Below are 18,100 nucleotides of genomic sequence, written 5' to 3'. Positions count from 1 at the left end.
CTCCTGGAAAATTCTTGTTACAGGTGGTTCTTTACTGCCTCAGTTGTGGAATCAAGACGCACGTGGCAACAGCAACCTCCTTGATCATTTAGTCTCAGGTAAATCCAAATTCCTCTATGGTGAAATAAGGATTCATAGGATGATTAATAGAAAACTTATCACATCTCTCCCAATGACTGCATATATTTGCAGTCTGATAACCATTTCTTAGCTTGTGCTTTCCCTTTGTATTTATTTGCTGTATGCAGCAGTCTCACAGATTCAAAACACTGGGCATCTGTTCAGACTCAGGTCTATATTGAAATGTGTAACTGGAGTGCAAAAGAGAAGCATATCTAACTTTTCCTTTCTAGCAGTAAAATAATTAGTGACAACATTTTTATTCTACTTGAAGTCCAGTTTAAAAAGAAGACAAACTGGAAAATAACACTGATTTTTTTTTCAAGCTAGATCAGACTTTCAGTCTAGCCCTCTGCTCCCAGCAGCAGCAAATATCAGAAATTTCAAAGCATGCTTGCAATCCCAGTTCCAAAACCAGAAGCATGCTTGAGCCGGAAGAAAGTACAGCTAAAAAGCTATTATTTATAGTAGTAATCAAATTAGTTTGAAAACTAGTTGAATATATTTGATATCATGTGTTATGCTAAAATTTGTAGAGGCAAATACCCTTACAGTAACACACAAGCCATTAATTCAATAACTGCAGTAGATTATTTTTTTTTTCTAGACATTACAGCAAAAAAATGGCAAGATCATCTGTACATTTAGATGTTTCAAGCATGACAGGTTTTGGCCCAAAGCTGTGAAAAAAAAACACAAAACATACAAAAGTACAAAATCATAACATTAAAACTACTCCCGAAAAATATTTTACTGCAGAGCACTATCACAACAAAAATTATGACAACTGCCTTTTCTGGAATGTCTTTCCATGAGGAGTTGCTTCCTATAGGATTGAATGACATAAACAAATATGAAAGTACTGGTTCTCTGAAGGCAAGACAAGGATATGTATATAGGTATGTGTCAAGATAAGTCTGCATCAAGTAAGAGGCGCAGAAGAATTGTTCAACATTGCAGAATAACGGAATAAAGTCTCTGACATTATAGTAGCTTCTGGAAATTCCAGTACTGTAATTTGTGGCCTGTATTTGGGTGAAGGAGGAAGAAATATTTTGAAGTCAATTTAATGCATGTGCCAGGTGCTTGGATTAGCAGTTCTGAAAAATGAAGTCCGAAGCACAGAGCGGCGTGGCTGTCCTATATGTTCTGTCTCATTTTCAAGGTTATCCCTTCTTTAGAGACAAGAGAGTAATTTAATCTCCATGTTCATTCAGCCCCTGGCTGAAAGCCCATGGAATCAGAGAAAGAATATTCACCAATTTCAGTGCGCTGCAGTATCAGCCTCCTATCATTTGACCTGGTCCTACAAGCCATTTCTCTGGTGTGTAATTCTGAGTAAGATGTTCTCGGACTGCACAATTTTCCTGCTTTTTAAAGAATAGAAGTGCAAAGTAATGCCATGTCTAGATGTGGATATATATCTACCAGAAATACCCCAAACACATTTCTCACTTGTGACAATCCTGAAAACCTAAATTTGTCTTGATTTCTCCCAAATCTTGTCTGAAAGTGTTCTTTTCTTTTCTTTCTCAAATAACGTTGCCCTTCCTACATGTTTAAGCTCTTAATGCAGGAGACAGATCTTGCAAAAATTGTGGATTGGCTAATGCAAGTAGTCAGGTCAATCAGAGCACTCTCCAGGACTATCTCCAAGCAAAGAATAGTGTTGTTAAGAAAAATCAAACCTTAATGTTTCAAATCAGACAGAGAGAAATAAAATTATCCTGGTTTTACTTCACACAGTGATGATTTTGCCATTCACTTCAGTGGAACTAGTATTTCATGAGGAGTATTTAATGAATTTATTTTTCTAATTTAAATCAGGTGATAAAAGCCCCACATAGTATATCAGACTGCAACTATGTCTGTAAGTATTAAACTGGGGAGAGAAAGTCTTACTAAAGAATGCAGTGACTTACAAAAGAAAAAATATAGTTTATAGGTTTTTTCCTTGGCCCTAGACACCACCTACTTCTATACTCATCTGATTAATTAATATTTGTAATATTTTCCTATGGACAACAGGGGAAGCCACATTATGGCTGTGACATGAAAAATTGCTTTCCTACATGTACTTACTTTCTGCGGTAATAAAGACGCATAAGGCTCAGTTAAAGAATTTCACAATATACTTAAATTTCTGATCAAGCTGATTCGAATTAAGTCCACGATACTAACCTTTTTCAATGGAACTTTACAACATACTATAAAACTGTTGTTTAAACAATGCTTCCCATAATTGCCACCAATAAATGATACCTTTTTACTGCCGTTAGAACACTCTTGGTTACTGGTTTCCAGAGATTGCTGCAGTAATTTGTAGGTAACTTTGTCTTATGTTGTTAATAATTGTTTGATTTTCTTTTTAGGATTCAGAAACTGGAAAAGTTTAAGAAAACATGCAAAATGCTGAGGATACACGTAAGTGAAATATTTAATGTCCATCATTCATAAAAGTTACATTGTTTACATAGGGTTCATTAGTATATAATAAAAATGTCATCTTAATGAAAGGTTTTCTGGCAAGTCTTTTATATGTTAATTTGTTTAACATATGCTTTGGCTATACAGCTAAATAGGAATATATTTTTAAAAATCTTTCTGCAAATAGTTGCTTAACAGTTACAAAACCTCATTACTAAGAATTGGTTATTATTACACTTATTTCTTGGCTTGTAAAAATCATCTGTAATTTGGACTGGAAATCTTAGGACCAACTTTTTGTAACATACTTGCTCATTGCATAGTGACCATGTAAACAGCTCAGGGATCCACAAATTATATCCTATTATTCTAAAAGTCATTGAGGATTTTAAGTACTGTACTGCTTATGTTTTCTTAGATTGATGAAGAATCTGGGCATTGTTTTATTGTTGATGCTGATGGGTTTTTTGTTTTTTTTTTAAATGTCCGTTTTATTCAAGAAGTGAAAAAATGAAAAAGTCAACACCAAAGGAAATAATTTTACGCTGTGCAACAGTATTGCCACCTCATTATTTGTTAATTTAGATATAGATAACATATTGGAACTGTACTGTACTGCTCCTTTTCAAAAGAAAAGTTTAAATTAGTTGGAACGATTAGCTGTGTGTTTACATAAAGTTAACTATGTTTGCATCAAATGAAATGTTTATTAATGAAAGGTATTATACAAGAAACACCAAAGAGAAATTCATCATACAGAAATGTACACTATATGTGACAGATGGAAAAGTGCATGCAGATTTGTCTCATTTAAAAAAAAACAAACAAAAACAAAACCAATGAAAAAAACAAAGAAACTTCAGAAACAATAGTACTAAAGTTACTGGGTTTTGATTCCTATAATCTCAAATGAGTGAAAAGTTCTCTGAATTTACAAAAATCCATTTAACAGATATGACTAGTACACATTAGCAAGCAAGTGGAATGAATGCACTCAAATTTTATTTTACAAGTACTTGTGCTTGACAAATGTGATTTTTTTTTAAAAGAAAAGTTTTCTTCCAATATGGGCTAGGTAGATTGCTGCCAGGTTGCTCTGGTTTTATACATAGTTTCTCTAAATTTATTTTTAATACCACACAATTTGTTGAAGCCTTCAGTTCTGTTAATTAGACACCATAAAATAACATATGTTTTGTTAACATTCAGGAAATGACATCAAGTCTTTTTTTTATTTTTTGGCTCAATAGATTTTTAAATGTATGATTATCATAACCTAATATTGTCTTTGTCTTCAACTGCAGTGGATTTCCGATCAAACTTTTCCCCTTCTTTTAATACTTTAGGGAATTTTCAAACGTCGGGATGTTTGGCTGTAATGCCCCATGATTTGTTCTCCCTGAAAGAAATCATAGTGACAATTTATTAAACTACAGAGCAACCTGGCTTTTCGGGGTCTGCAATTCTATTTTGTGTTCAATATACCTAACATTAAATCTTGATTCATTTCATCATATTATTTAGGTTATATTTGTCATGCAATTACTTTAGCTGCTAGTTTTCTGGCTCTTTTAGAAGTCTAAGGCAGGGTTTCAGTATCAAATCAGTGGGGCATTACTTTGCATCTTCAGAAAAGGGAGTTAAAAGGCTAAAATCTAAATTGCACCAACAGTAGCATATATATTTAATATGAAGAAACTGAAAGCCTAAGAAGGAACCGTATTTTTAAATATTTAAAAGGCTGGGTTTCCATGTTCAATACCAATTATTCACAGGTATCATGAAAGCAGAGACGCACTGGTACATGTAGAATTTAAATTGAAACAAAACAAAACAAACAACCAAAAAAAAAAAAAAAAAAAAAAGGAAAAAAGAAAACTGATGGGAAATAAAACTCCTTAGATTCGAAATGGTTTATTCACACAAATTTAATAGGATATATCACAATTGTTTGGTCCATAAATATTTAGGGGAAATAGTTTCTATACAATGCATTTATCAATAAACAAAGAAACATGGACAATTTTGCTAGACCACTTACTGTACTATAAACACGAAGCTCAATATATAAGATTATTGGATTTATCAACTATATCTGAAAGAGTGCACAACTGCTTTCTATGACATGTTTGTCCCCTCTAACAGGATACACCATAAAAAGAGTTTCAGAAATAAGAGGTAAAACAGTACAAAACTAGTGAGGTGTCAAAAGGGCTTAAAACAGTTAAGTTAACAAACAACACATATATCCTGATTTTTCACAAACTTACTCCCAAGGTATATCATAAGGCACATAGTAGAACTGAGTTTTAATTAGTCTACTTAATAAAGTAGATCTCTAGTACCATATATTGTTCTGTCAAAGAACAAAATTTATAAGTATCAATATTTTTACCTGTAAAAGTGTATTAATAAGATCTCAGCCTTACCAAGGTCGTTTGGTCTGGTTAGTGGTAAATGCCCATAAGGTAATAGAAATAGGAAAAGTCAAGATTTAATATCCGTAGAAGATGATAACCATACTTGCTAAATATATAATGGCAAACACACCTTTCTTCTATTACAGTGTTAGCATCTCTTCCTTCATCTTTTTTTAAAAATAAGCTACTTTTCTGTGCTAATTTTCTAAAAACCCTGAGCAAAAATTACAATAATGCACTTTAATGTGGGCAGTGAACTGTCAATATGTAACCACACATTTATACAGCCAAAAAGGACACCTTTAAAATATATTAAATAGCCACTTTGACCATCAAAAAAGGAGATTTGATGGTGTCTAAAAAGTGGGGTATATGTGCAAAGTTATTCTTAACAATCCACTAAAAGCAAGACATAGATCTTGACTGATTTTTGTTCGGTTTTGTTTCTAAGACTCTCCACAATCTAATTGGTGTTCAACTACAATAAAAGGATACAAATGAACATTCACCACTGCCCAGACCATTCAGACTTTTAGCTTAAATAAAATTAAAAAAAGAAAGATCACTATTGTAAACTAAGAAACGTATTCAGATCAGCATCCACAAGGCTTCTGAGTTTATCTTCTTTAAAATGATTCACTGTCAATTCCCATTTTTGTAGGAAGTTTTGCTAACCTTTTTGCTTTCATACAAAGTTTAGAAAGTTAAGGTATATGTTAAAGATATTAATTAACTAAAGATTTTAAGTTCATTTGTTAAACAAAGTGTCTGATACAATCTCAGGAAGCATCTAAAGTAAATTCAAAATAGTAATGAATAAATTGTGCTGAAATGTTTTCCTTAAACATCTTAATAAATTATATTTTGCTTATTTCCATTTTCCCTGAAAAAAAGTATTATTTATAAAAAACTCACTTTAAAAGTACACATGCGTATATGTCATGGTTTAACACTGAGCCAGCAATTATTTTTGTGCTCACGAAAGTATCTGGGCAACCTCTTGCTTGCTTTAGTGGTGTGGCACCAAGGCCATGTAGCTCACAGCCCTTTTTTTATTCCAAATTGATGCTGCTTGACGGGCAAAAGGGAAAAACCCTCCCTATGCGAAATTTTGGATCATTGGTGCTCCTCACTTGTGTTGTTACTCTGCTGACATTAATTTAATAATAAGCTTTTAGGAGCGAGCTCACTCTGAATGGTGTTCTTGGATCTTGCCTCCTTAATGTACAGACACAAATTTGGAGACCAGCAGCCTGATCCTGCCATCCTCACCCACATGCACTCTCATCACTGTGTGTCTCTCTCCAAGCCCTCCATCCAGGCACAGCTTTCAGTGGTGGCCAAGAACATCCCAGCTGGGAGAAGAACTGGCAGAGGAGCATTTAGTTACCCCAGTGGGACTCACCAGTGCTCAGGGAGGGTCAAGCTTGGGACTAATGCATTAGAAAAAAGCACTGGCACTTGCAGTGTGACTGTTCCAATTAATAGTTTAATTCATATTGTATTTATTTTTCAGCATTTAAAAAAAAAATCATACAAAACTTTTGAATGCATTAAAAAAATTAAATTAAATTTGTGTTTCTTAAATGCTGTCAGTGAACAAAGAATCCTGAAGCAGTATTATTTTGTCTATAATTAAACTGATTTTTTTGTTTGTTTTTGGTAGTAATAATTTTTTTCAAGGTTCTGGAAATAAGTAACATACAATTTTAAGAGGCACTTATTAGAATGATTCATAACCTTTTTTTCAGTTATTTGATAAATTTTAAAAGTTTTAGTACAATTTAACAACAATAAACATTCATTTTTTATAGCAACATATTACTTCAAACTCATTTGCCAAGTGGCTGCAGATGCTACACATCAAGCTGTTTATTTTCCCAAATACTTTGTGGGTTTGTTATTTAAAAAAAAAAAATGCTTGAAAATAATAAAAATAATAAAAATAATAATTATAATAATAAAGAAGAGTAAGAATAAAAAAAAAATTAAAAAAAAACAAAACTGAAATGTTAGAAAAGGTTCGTTAAGGTAGTTTGTTAAACTGATTTTTTTGTTTGTTTTTGGTAGTAATAATTTTTTTCAAGGTTCTGGAAATAAGTAACATACAATTTTAAGAGGCACTTATTAGAATGATTCATAACCTTTTTTTCAGTTATTTGATAAATTTTAAAAGTTTTAGTACAATTTAACAACAATAAACATTCATTTTTTATAGCAACATATTACTTCAAACTCATTTGCCAAGTGGCTGCAGATGCTACACATCAAGCTGTTTATTTTCCCAAATACTTTGTGGGTTTGTTATTTAAAAAAAAAAAATGCTTGAAAATAATAAAAATAATAAAAATAATAATTATAATAATAAAGAAGAGTAAGAATAAAAAAAAAAATTAAAAAAAAACAAAACTGAAATGTTAGAAAAGGTTCGTTAAGGTAGTTTGTGAGGGGCTCCCGGATTCGTGGCTGTCCAAGTTAGAGGTCACTGATGTCACTACAGTGATAGTGGGATTGGTCAGGTCTGTTAAAGTGGTCGCAGTGCCGGGTGGAGTGAGTGCGCCGCTGTCTGCTGAGGGCGGTGCCGGAAGTGAGGTGCCATCAGCTTTATCGACACCCCCATTCTCCTGCCGCAAAAGGTTCCTTCTGAATTTGGCTCTTGCGTTTTGAAACCAAACCTGCAAACCAATCCCAATTGATTTCTTTACCGATGCTTGTTTTGCTTTGCTTATTTTTGTCTTTTTGTTCTTGCTCTTAAGTCATTTTCTTTTATGTTAGTTTTTGTGTGGCAAATCAACTACATCACTCTACGGCTTCACTTGCTACTGGTGGTACTGGCTCTTTCGCAGGCAGGACCCTGTGTACAAGGCCCAGTACTACAGGTGCCCACTGGAATGTTGCAGACTTCATAGAGTGGCCTTAAGAAAAATCTGCTCTCTCACACACCCAAGGAAAGCAATTTTCTTGATGACCATTTAGTGTATTCTTGGGTTGAGTAGGTTTTGGGCAAAGACACGGTAAAGATTGAGGCAAAAGGTGAATGAGCAGATTTTTCCAAGGCTCAAAGTTTGTCTTGATAATTTTAAAGACTGAAGAGCAAAGAGGAGTGATATACCACCCCTATCATACAGCTTGTTGATACGGGTCACCTAGCCTTTCTCTTCTGTAAGATTCACTGAAAATGTTTTTGGTGACATGTAACACTGACATGCTCCTTCTATATCAATCACAGCCCTTCTTTGGCACTCTGCATATAATAGACATCCTGCTTTAACTTCACCAAGCTAGCACACACTGTATAGGGATACTTTTTTAATGTAATTTGCTAGGCTGGCCTTCACAAGGAAGTGACTTTTTACTATGCATGCCCTTAGTGATATCGTTTGTCTAACAGGCATTGAGAGAGGGAGCCGGCTGGTCCTGGAGGTCAGAGCTTGCTTCTTACATATCAGGGGATCTACTCGCTGAGGGGCCACATTAACTACTTCAGGGGAGCCCAAAGGCTTCACCCCGTGTGTGTAACATAAGCAGCTTTGCTACCTCTACCCTTAATAAGGTCACCACAGAGACACTACAGATCCCAGGGTATCTACTGGGTTGGTAGACTCTGGAGACGGTTTCCTCATGTTGAGGGTGCAACTGGTTACAAATCACATTTTAGTATTTGGCTGCCTTGGAGTGCATACCCCTCTGCACATTCACTAGGGACACACCTAGCAAAAGTATTTCTACATATATTGCTATTGATACATATAAGGGAAATGCTATTGGCTGGCAGGGGTAGGGGAAAAGTCTGTCAAGCCTGCGATGTGGCTTCTTACCTGCAGAACTCTCTTGGTCAGGCCTGTTTTCTGGGCAAGCTGCTTGAGGTCCTTGGCATCTGGGTTGTGGTTGATAGCAAAGTAGGACTTCATGGTACGAAGCTGGTGGTGTTTGAAGGAGGTGCGCATGCGCTTTGTCTTCTGGGATGGGGGATAAGGCTGCTGGTCTCTGTCCAGGTGATCTGCCTCATTCTCATTACAACCTGTTCAAGAAACAAAATGAAACAAAGAGTTAGTGGCCATACATCAGTAGGGTAAATGAATCAAGGCAAAAATCTTGAGCCATGTACTGTTAAGAAGGAAACAAGCGAGAAATGAAGAGCTGGGATGGTGCAAGGATAAATACAGAGCTGACATTTTTCTGTTCTTAAAACATGTTATGTCCCCTAGCCTGTACCTACTAAGGGCAGACTTAGAAAGTTCTTTCCCCTTTGGCATTTATTTTCAAACAAGTCTTTTCCCTGTGGTGATAGTTTTGCTTTGGGTGTTCAAAGAGTCATTTGAAATCTCATTCAGATTTTGAAATCTCACTCACTGAAACATTCCTAACTTGAGAGAAAGATGAAGGTCAAATGAACATTTTGAATGTTCCTGAGCTCTTCCCCCAAATCTCAAGCACCTATAAAAAGAGGTGTACAGCAGGAAAGTTTGTTATGACAATTCATCAAGAAAGCATAAAATCTGAAGTTTTTTGCTGATTAAATTAACACTTTTGAACTCTACCTGGGAGTTAATATGAACTGCTCAGAGACCCTCATGTATAGAGCATGTCTAGAAAGCAGTTGCATTAAGGCTTGATTCAGTCGTTCCTTCTCAACCCCATTCAGCAGTTACTCTTAGTTGATGCTGATTTAGGATATTTCTATAAGCAACCAGCTAGTGGATCAAAACTTAAAAAGAGCTTCACTGCTTTCCCTGATATTTTTGAAGTGTCTATGAAGGATTACTTTTTTTCCAATTACACTTTTATGGGTGTGAATTATACAAAGACAGACATCTATATTTTTCTTTGCAGCTCAAAAGAATTGGATTACCAATTTATAGGATCTTTTATAAAGATAGATCAGGCACAAAGGAGAAAATCAATGGTGTCATCATAGCAGGGAATATTAATTAAAGAACAGCTAATTTAAAAATGTTTCAGAATGTCTGAAGACCAGACCAGATTTCATTAATGGTTCATTTGAATTTTTGAACTGCCTTCCATTAGTTATTGGATTATTTACTAGGCCTAACTTACCCTACTTCTCAAAAAAGAAAAAAAAAAAAAAAAAGTGAGTGAGAGAGAAGAGAAAGAGGGAAAACACACCATAAAGACTTATGTTGAAAGTGCTAAAAACAGAGGCGAAGCAACTTAAAACCAGAAGAAAAAAGCTTTTTGAAGGTGTTTTCTCTTTTGAATTATAAGACAAGTCATCATGAGCAGATGCTGGCAAGATACCACTTTGACAGAAAATCAGGTGAATATTTAATTATAGCTAGATTTGCTTCTATTCTCTGTAAGAAATATATCTGCACTTTCAGACAAAGTAAGCTGACAATTCTGAAAATGCCAAGAGTTGAAAGTTGCCTTAAAAACTATTTCAGACCAGATTTGCATTGTATTTACTGCTTGTTTTCACAGGCAATCACACTGTCTTCAGTGAAATTACGTGGGCCGTAGGTTTTGAGCTGACATAAATCAGAGTACCAGAACTCAGGCCTTGGGTTTTACTTCAGACAGTTACAAGCTGTGTTTTTGTGTTGTTTTCCTTGGGTCGCTCAGTTTTACAGCAGCAACACAAACTTCCTTGAGCTCCTCTGTCCTGCTTACTGCCTTTGTTTCTGTGATCTACTTTTTTTTTTTTTTTTTTTTTTTTGGTCTATCTGTCATCAACTTTATTTTGGCTTTTATTTTCAAGAGAAACTGGGAAAAGGGCTCCAAGCAACCTCAGAAGATCCTAGTTTATGCAATTATTAACTCGCTCTCTATTTTATGTGGGTGAAACAATGTTATGTGGTTCAGCCACATCACATAGCACAGTTTTACACTATTGCCTGGAGAACTAAGGGGAAGCAAAAAAAAAGGGCAAGACATTATTGCTCATTTCTTTGCAGCAGGATTGGAAGGTTGCTTAATTTTGCATTGGAAAGAGCTAGGACAGTTTGCTTTTTATTGCCAAGAATTATTCAAGTGAAGTCTTCATCATTTTTCACACACACACATATATATAATTAAATAAGTAAGGAGCTCTTTGAGCAACAGCTGTGTAAAATATTTTCCTAGGGAAATCTTCTTCACCATCTCATTTCTGTATCCTGTGGGTTGTAAGTCAACAGTTTCGCTCAAAATGCATATTCATTCTGTGATATAAGAGGTAATATAGAGAAAGCCTTGAATGTTTTAAGGACTTTTAAATAGTTTCTTCCATTTTTCACATTAATTCCAGACAGCTCGCAAGTATGAGTGGCTTTTACCTCATAACATTTTGAGTTATTTATTGTTGTGCTTCCACTTTACAGCGGAGGAGATGAGAAACAGAAATTAAACTACTAAACAAAATGCAGAATAGAAAAGCAGATCCAGCTGCAGAATCTGATTTCCCATTCTGACCCTCTGCTCAGCTCCCCTGAAACAAAATGTGCACACAAATCTGAGCCAGGTACTGCTGGACCGCTTGTGAAAACGCGTATTTTTATGCTCAGCTTGGTGAAGTTGTTAGCTGAAGCAGAGTTTCGTTTTTAAAGGTCGGTTCCGTTCTCCACAGCGGCTTGCCACAGCGATAGGGACACCCCAGGGAATGGCTGTTTCGGTAGGGCACCGTGTCGCTTTACTGCAGAAGTTAAATTCCTGGTTCTCAGCAAGCAGTGAGAGACGAAGAGTAAACTTTTGCTACGACTGGGAAGCGGTGCCTTCCGAGGGGGAGCTCTGTGTCCCGGCTGGGGGTGCATCAGCGCAGACCGGCCATGCACGGCTGGGGCTGCTCCTGTGCCCCCCGCTCTCCTGTCCCAGCCGCGGAGGCCGCGGGGTACGGGACCGGCAGGGCAGAGCAGCACCGCTCCGCGCACCCCGCAGGCCCAGCCCGCGGCGCCGGGGCTGCCCGTGTCCCGCCCTGCAGGAGGGCAACACGTACCGCAGCGAATACCAGGGGAAAAGGGCCCGTCCGCCGGCTGCGGGTGGGTTAGGGGTTCCTGCCCGAGTCCCGCTTTCCCCTCTGAACGCGGCAGTCGCGTATATAACATTTCGCTTTCTGTGGACTGGTTGCCCGTTGTAAAATATTACGTGCAAGAAAAGTTACTGAATCACAAGGGCAAGGAACGCAAAATGCGTGTCGGAAAGTCGCTGCCAATTATTTAGAATTTTTTTTCTTTCTTTCTCTCTTTCTTTTGCGAAGCCATGTCATCTACTGCAACTAATTTCGTAACTGTTAAGAGATTCGTTTCCCCCCACCCCCCTGGATCTGGAACACAATGGGCTGGAGTCTTTTGTACCGGATGCAGAGTTTGGCTGCAAACGGTATTTTCTCGAGACCATGTGTCAACCCTGGACATTGCTAGTTAATACATTCTTTTAAAAATCACGACCTTAACAGATCAAATTTGTCAGCCGTCTAGCCTGAGTCCAAAGCATCGAGAGGCTTTTTTTTCTCTTTTTCCCCCTGTCCGTTGCCCCGAGGATTCTGTGAGACATCAGTGAATTGAGCAGTATTTTCATAATGGCTGAGTGTTTTTTAATCTCATTTGAACTCAGTGGTACATCCTATATGCCTCATTGTTGTAAAGAAGAGGAGTTTTAAGACTAGTACACAAAGCTATGTTGGCGTTCCTGAATAATGTCTCTAATGAGTCCTGAGCTGAAGTGTAAGGGGTGTTTTATCATACCCACAACTTTCATTTTCCCTAATTTCTGGTGCTAATTCTAACGATTAATTGTTCCTAGAAATATCTATATTTATGGATCTGAGGAGTCTGGGTGATGGTGTGCGGATGAGAGAGACCGCAGACCGAAGAGCGGGCGTACGGGAAACCCACCATTAGAAGCCGGGGCTGAATGAATCCTGGCTGAGCTACAGGTTCCCTTTTCTTTAGCAGCTTTCAGGATTGATTGGAAACCGCTCCGTAGCCAGGGATTCCAATGTCATCTTCAATTAACAAGGAACAATTAGTGCAGTGATTGCCCTGGCTCCAAGGTCTACGCATCAGAGGAGATGAAATAGCCTTGCAGAGCTACCCAGTTCCCAGCTAAAGCCCGTTTCACAAGCAGCCCCAGAGGAGGTGCTGGGGGAGGGATGGAGGGGCTGCGGGGGGGCGGGGAAGGATCACTTATGAATCTCAATGACGGCGGGTTGAACTTGGGTGGAGGTGAGAGAGCTCCGGGCCGAAAGCGGTGCACTTCTATCGACCTGCCCTCGTTTGAAGGAGAGGCCCTGACCCCTCTCCCGGCTCCCCTGCGGGGCCAGCCGTTCGCAGAGTTCGCTGCGCAGACCAGAGCCCCCTGCTCCCTGCCCCAGCCGGACCGGCTCCCCACTTCACTGAGAAACGCCTTGCACCACTCTTGCTTCCCACACCCTTCTTTCCTCCTTACTGTCCATGGGGAGCTTAAGTTTCGCTTAAAATAATTTTTGGAGCCGGCAGCTTGTTAATTCGGATTTACCCTTACTACTTTCGTCTTCCACCTCATGAAACGCCGCTTGAACTTCTTGATCATAGCTGAAACTTCTTTACCTCATGTCCCCTGACAGTGTGTGTTGAGACACGCTTTGGGGACTTTAGGGACTGGAGTTGGGGAAGAAATTTAGTTCAGAGCAACACTTGTTCCTTTCCTACCGTTGAGAGAGCAGAAACCATTCTCCTTAACTACATTTGTTAGGGCTTAGTTACAGGGAACGAAATGTATTCGTTGGCCTCTTATATACAGCTGGATCTTTTATGTACCAGTAAAACAGGATTATTTGGCCTGAAGAATGAATTAGTATTAATTTAATATCTGTATCGAGTTATGTTCATAGTGCAATGGAATTGAAGGAATCATATATTTTAACTTTTATTCTATTTTTCTTCTGATCCGTTTGGTGATTTCTAATTTGAGATCTAACTGGTGACTTGCTTTTTGCTAATAAAACACAAATAATGCTAGCAGTATCTCTGAGGTACCTATAGGTAAAGAATACCATGATGGGGTTGGGATTAGTTTTTTTCTTTACACTGGGAAGTGGCTAAATTTGGCTGTTTGATACTAATAAGCAAAGACAGCCTTTAGGAGGGCTGCTGTTAGCTTTCCTGCAAACTCTGCAACCCTCAGAGGGCAGTTTGATTGGTTTTCCAATGGTTAGGCAAGATTTGGCCTGGCTGAGTTACTTGTGCACTGCCTGGCTGAGGGGAAGCCCGAGAACGCGCTTTTCGGAGGAGCAGGAGGGAAGTTCGGTGTGTGTTTCCCACCTGAGTTGTAGTTGACGATGTCCACTCCCAAGGCAGGGCTCTTTCTTTTCCTGGGCCTTCCCTTCTGGACTGTGCCAGTGCCGTTGAAGTAAGGCAGGGCCAGCCCTCCACTCTTGGCTGCCAGCTCGGTGTAGCTCAGCTGAGGGGGATATTCTCCTTGCAAAAGGGACTCGAAGTGTGCCCTGCAGTAAACCAGGTTGTCCTTCATGCCAAAGTGATCCCCTGTGGTCAGAGTCTTGTTGCAAGTGGTGCAGGTGAAGCAGCTCAGGTGATAAACCGACTCCCTGGCTCTCATGACCATTTCAGAGGCTGAGATCCCAAGGTGGCAGCGGGCACATCTCTGCACGGAGAACCTTCTGAAGGAAACAGAAAAGTGGGCATCAACTAGAAAGGTAAAGGCAGACCTTGCCCCAGCGCCGCCCACCTTCCCTCCCGGCCACGGGAGGTCACAGGGAGCCTGTCCCCGCCAGGGTAGCGCCCTCCCCAGCCCAAGGACGGCCCTTGCTGCCGGCGCTGGCCCCTGGCCTTGGACCACCACCGGGCAGCAGCACCAAGCCCCCGGGGGAGCGCCTTGCTCCGACCGCCCGCCTGACCTCTTCGCGGCAGAGCCCCTCCCGCTGCCCGTGTGCAGGCCGGGGAAGATGCGTCCCCGCTCTCCTGGCATCCATATAGAGACGAGAAGGACCTAGGGGAGCTGAACCCCGGGAAAGCTGAAACGCACGGATAAGCTGCGACCGCTCCCTGGGCCCTGCTGCCCAGCACCCCCCGCGGGATTGCCGCGGGGTTCCGCCGTCCCTCCCGCTGCGCCAGCCCCGGGCGCGATCCCCAGCCCGTTGGAAAACCGGCGAGCTACGGGCAGAAGGGAACTTTAGTTGGGTCTTCTTACGCTGGTATTTACTGAGGGATACCGCAGAGCAGCGGGAGACCCGAGGTCTTCTCCTTTGCCTGCTTGTGCACCGCCACACGTGCTCAGTCGACGTGTCCCCTGTCCATCCGTTCAGTTTTTTAAACTCTCGAGACTTTTCGGAGGGGAGACGTTTGCACGATTAAGGAATCGCTGACTGCGAAAAACTACCTTTCAAAGCCCATGTGGAGAAAAGAGTGTTTCGTCTCATTATGCCTTGTGAGGGCGTGTGCGTTTAAACCCATGGGGACTGATTTCTGTACCTGTAGTAATCCTCCTTGCAGTAAATACTGCCGTCCTTGGCAAAGCAGGTGAGTTCTGACTCCAAAGCCAGTTTACATTCACAGCACTTAAGACACCTGAGGTGCCATTGTTTGTCAACAGCCAGCAGGTAATATCTGTCTGAGATCTTCCCTCCACAACCAGCACACAAAGCAGGCTTCTCGGGGCTCATTGGGGGCAAATTCTGCAAAACAACCACACCACAAGGGGATGAGACAGGGAGAGAAAGACGGGCAGGCACTCCGAGCTGGGGACGGTTCCTGCGCAGGGCCCGGGGCTTGTACGAAGAGAGTGGGACCAAACTCTCTGCTCCCGGATGAAAGTTTGAGGGGCAACCGGGACCATCCCTATGCTAGGAAAGTATTTACCGCCTTCCAGCTTTCGTGTTTATCCCATTAAACATCTCCTAACGATCTAATGTAATTTCAATATGTGAAGGCAACTGATTAGGACTCAGTAAGAAGACTAGAGCCCATTTTTTGCTCAGGTCCCGAAGTTAAAGTCTGTAGCTGCCTTATTACTTTGGCTTCTTAACCTTTGAGCACTCCACAAGAACGGCATTTTAAAGTAGGAAAATACCGTTTTGCTGCACCAAAAGTTTATGGCAGAGGGTGCAGGTTTGCACCGATTTTCTGGTAAATTTTCGCCCGTTCTTAAACCAGCCCCAAAACGCCTCTCTAAAGAAAACCAGGCCATTTGAAAGAGAAGTAAGAGAAAGGAAACAGGTGGACGGTGGAAAGTGCAGTGAGTGCCAATGCTCACCATCCTGGCTAGGGACGTGAACAGAAAGGTGGTACAGGCTGGTTTCAACTAAATCTAGCATCTTTTCATCGGCAGACTTCTGCAAGTTCCCATTAATCTGCTCCCCACGAGGAGTGTCGCTCGGGACAAAGGGAGATGGAGGGACGGCGGAGACAAAAGCTCTGCCCTTAAACATGGGGCAGCGTTTGCTGATAAAGTAACGGGGGGGAGGGGGGGGGGGAAATCCCGAACATCTTGTTCCAAAGTCGCAACTGTTTTAAAGTGGCAACTTCGCGTTCACTTTCCAATCTGAAATTGTGTTCCTCGCCCACTTTTTTTGTTTTGTTTTGGTTTGGTTTGGTTTCTTTTTTTTTCCCCCAGCATTTGAAAAGGCCACTTGAATTTACATTGCAAATCCTCATATAACAAAGCGGGAGTTTATTTAAGAGAAGGGGCGGAGGACTCTGTGGCTCAAAGCCTTGAAGCATTTTTCCAGGCCGTTACTTTGTCTGCAGAGCCTTGTGCGAGGTCGGCGGAAGCCCTAGAAGTTGGAGAAAGGGAGATTTCGCTTTGCGCGAAAAACAGCGTGACACACGGTTTCTCCGCCACCCCGTAGTACGTTTGTTAAGACTTTGGTCCTTTGACTACGAAAAGAGGTGTTACTGCTAAACAAAGTAGTCGGCGGACGTAACATTCAGCGAGACCGGTGCCTCTTTGTATCAATCCCACACTTCAGACCAAAAATGGTTTCAAAAAGTAAGCGCTCGAGGTTTGAGGTTTGATTTAGGAGGTGCCAGGAGGGCGAAAAAGTGCACCTCAGAAACTCCAGCTGTAGCCCTGCTCGGACGGGGCAACGCGGCCGCAGGGAGCCAAGCAGGGACAAAATGCTGCTTCGTTTTAAGGACTGAAAAACCGTCCCTGTTATGATTTAAAATGTATCTCCCCGTTACTCCAGAGAGCACAGGCAAACGCATCGATTAGAGAAACGCACAACCGAGCCTGGCCAGCATAGCCCTCAGCATTACGGGTGGGTTAACAGGGAGCCTCGAAAGGGTCTCTACAAGCAAGGAGTGGCAGGGAAGGGGCAGGGGGAAGTAGCGTCTTTCTCTTCCCCAAAGCCAGGGTCTATCCCGCTGCGGGTCCGTGCTTGCAGGGATTCCCTTTCAAAGAGTGCCAGCTTCTTACCGTTTCTCGGCCGTTCATCTGTCCCCCTTTGGCCAGGCGGGACTCGGTCTTGGATCGCCTCTCCATCTCCTCCATGATTCCTTGGATGTGGCCTCCGGAGATCCCGTGGAAAAGCATGGCTGGGGGACGGAAAGGACAAGTATTTTCTTCTGCTCTGCACCCCACTATTTCCATATACAGACCCCAGAGTCTTTAGATCATCCAAAATGTTTACACCGAGGCGCACAGCGCAGGGAGGGAGGTTGCAAGAGGAGCTTCTCTTTGCACAAGCACCGAGGGCTTCCTGAAGATGTGCAAAAACAAACAAGGGGGAGAAAATGTAATAATAATTAGGTTTTTTTAAAAAATAATAATAAAAGCGAGCTAAAATCTGTTACTGTTCTGGAGAGCTGGGGCTCCTGACTGGAGAGACTTGGACCTGGGGCAGTAGAAACGGTCGGGAAAGGATATAGTTTTGAATACAAAGAAAGCAAAAAGAAGTGCTATTTTCAGCAGTCCCTGGTTGCTTTAAAGTTCCCAGTGCCTGTAGGTTGGATTTGGGACTGCTGCTTTCCGGAGCTCTGTCCAATTTGTTAAGAGACTAAAGCCAGCCCATTTTTGATAATTTAGTAGGAGGAGTTCTCTCCCTTGAGCCGCCACTGATTTTTATTCAGACAACAAAGACCTGTCATACTCCTCTCAACCCCTAGTGATGGGCAAGCAGTGACAAACATTACCGTCGGGGCTGTGGGTGGGGTTTATTACCTCCCCCAAACACGGAGTCCCGGTAGTTGGCGGCGACGGCG

At 41.0% G+C, this 18,100-nt stretch overlaps 1 protein-coding gene across 3 annotated transcripts; it reads right to left on the bottom strand.

Moving 5' to 3' along the window:
• Positions 1–7,248: 7,248 nt before the first annotated feature.
• LHX9 (LIM homeobox 9) lies at positions 7,249–17,871 on the bottom strand. 3 transcript variants are annotated; one of them, XM_009999901.1, is made up of 7 exons: positions 17,359–17,432; positions 16,726–16,768; positions 15,371–15,573; positions 14,204–14,559; positions 10,482–10,487; positions 8,786–8,988; positions 7,385–7,642 (listed from the first exon to the last, which is right to left on the bottom strand). In XM_009999901.1, the coding sequence occupies exons 1-7, from the start codon at positions 17,430–17,432 to the stop codon at positions 7,385–7,387; spliced, it is 1,143 nt and encodes a 380-aa protein (XP_009998203.1). The 3 variants fall into 3 exon arrangements, with proteins under 3 accessions (XP_009998200.1, XP_009998203.1, XP_009998202.1); XM_009999900.1 differs by lacking the exon at positions 16,726–16,768 and having other exon boundaries at positions 15,371–15,629; positions 17,354–17,432; XM_009999898.1 differs by lacking the exons at positions 10,482–10,487; positions 16,726–16,768 and having other exon boundaries at positions 7,249–7,642; positions 17,316–17,871.
• Positions 17,872–18,100: the final 229 nt, after the last annotated feature.

Source organism: Chaetura pelagica, unplaced genomic scaffold (assembly GCF_000747805.2).
Source record: "Chaetura pelagica isolate M959 unplaced genomic scaffold, ChaPel_1.0 scaffold246, whole genome shotgun sequence".
Lineage (NCBI taxonomy): Eukaryota > Metazoa > Chordata > Aves > Apodiformes > Apodidae > Chaetura > Chaetura pelagica.
The sequence above is the reverse complement of the archived record's forward strand: the minus strand, read 5'-3'. Positions and strand labels throughout refer to the sequence as shown.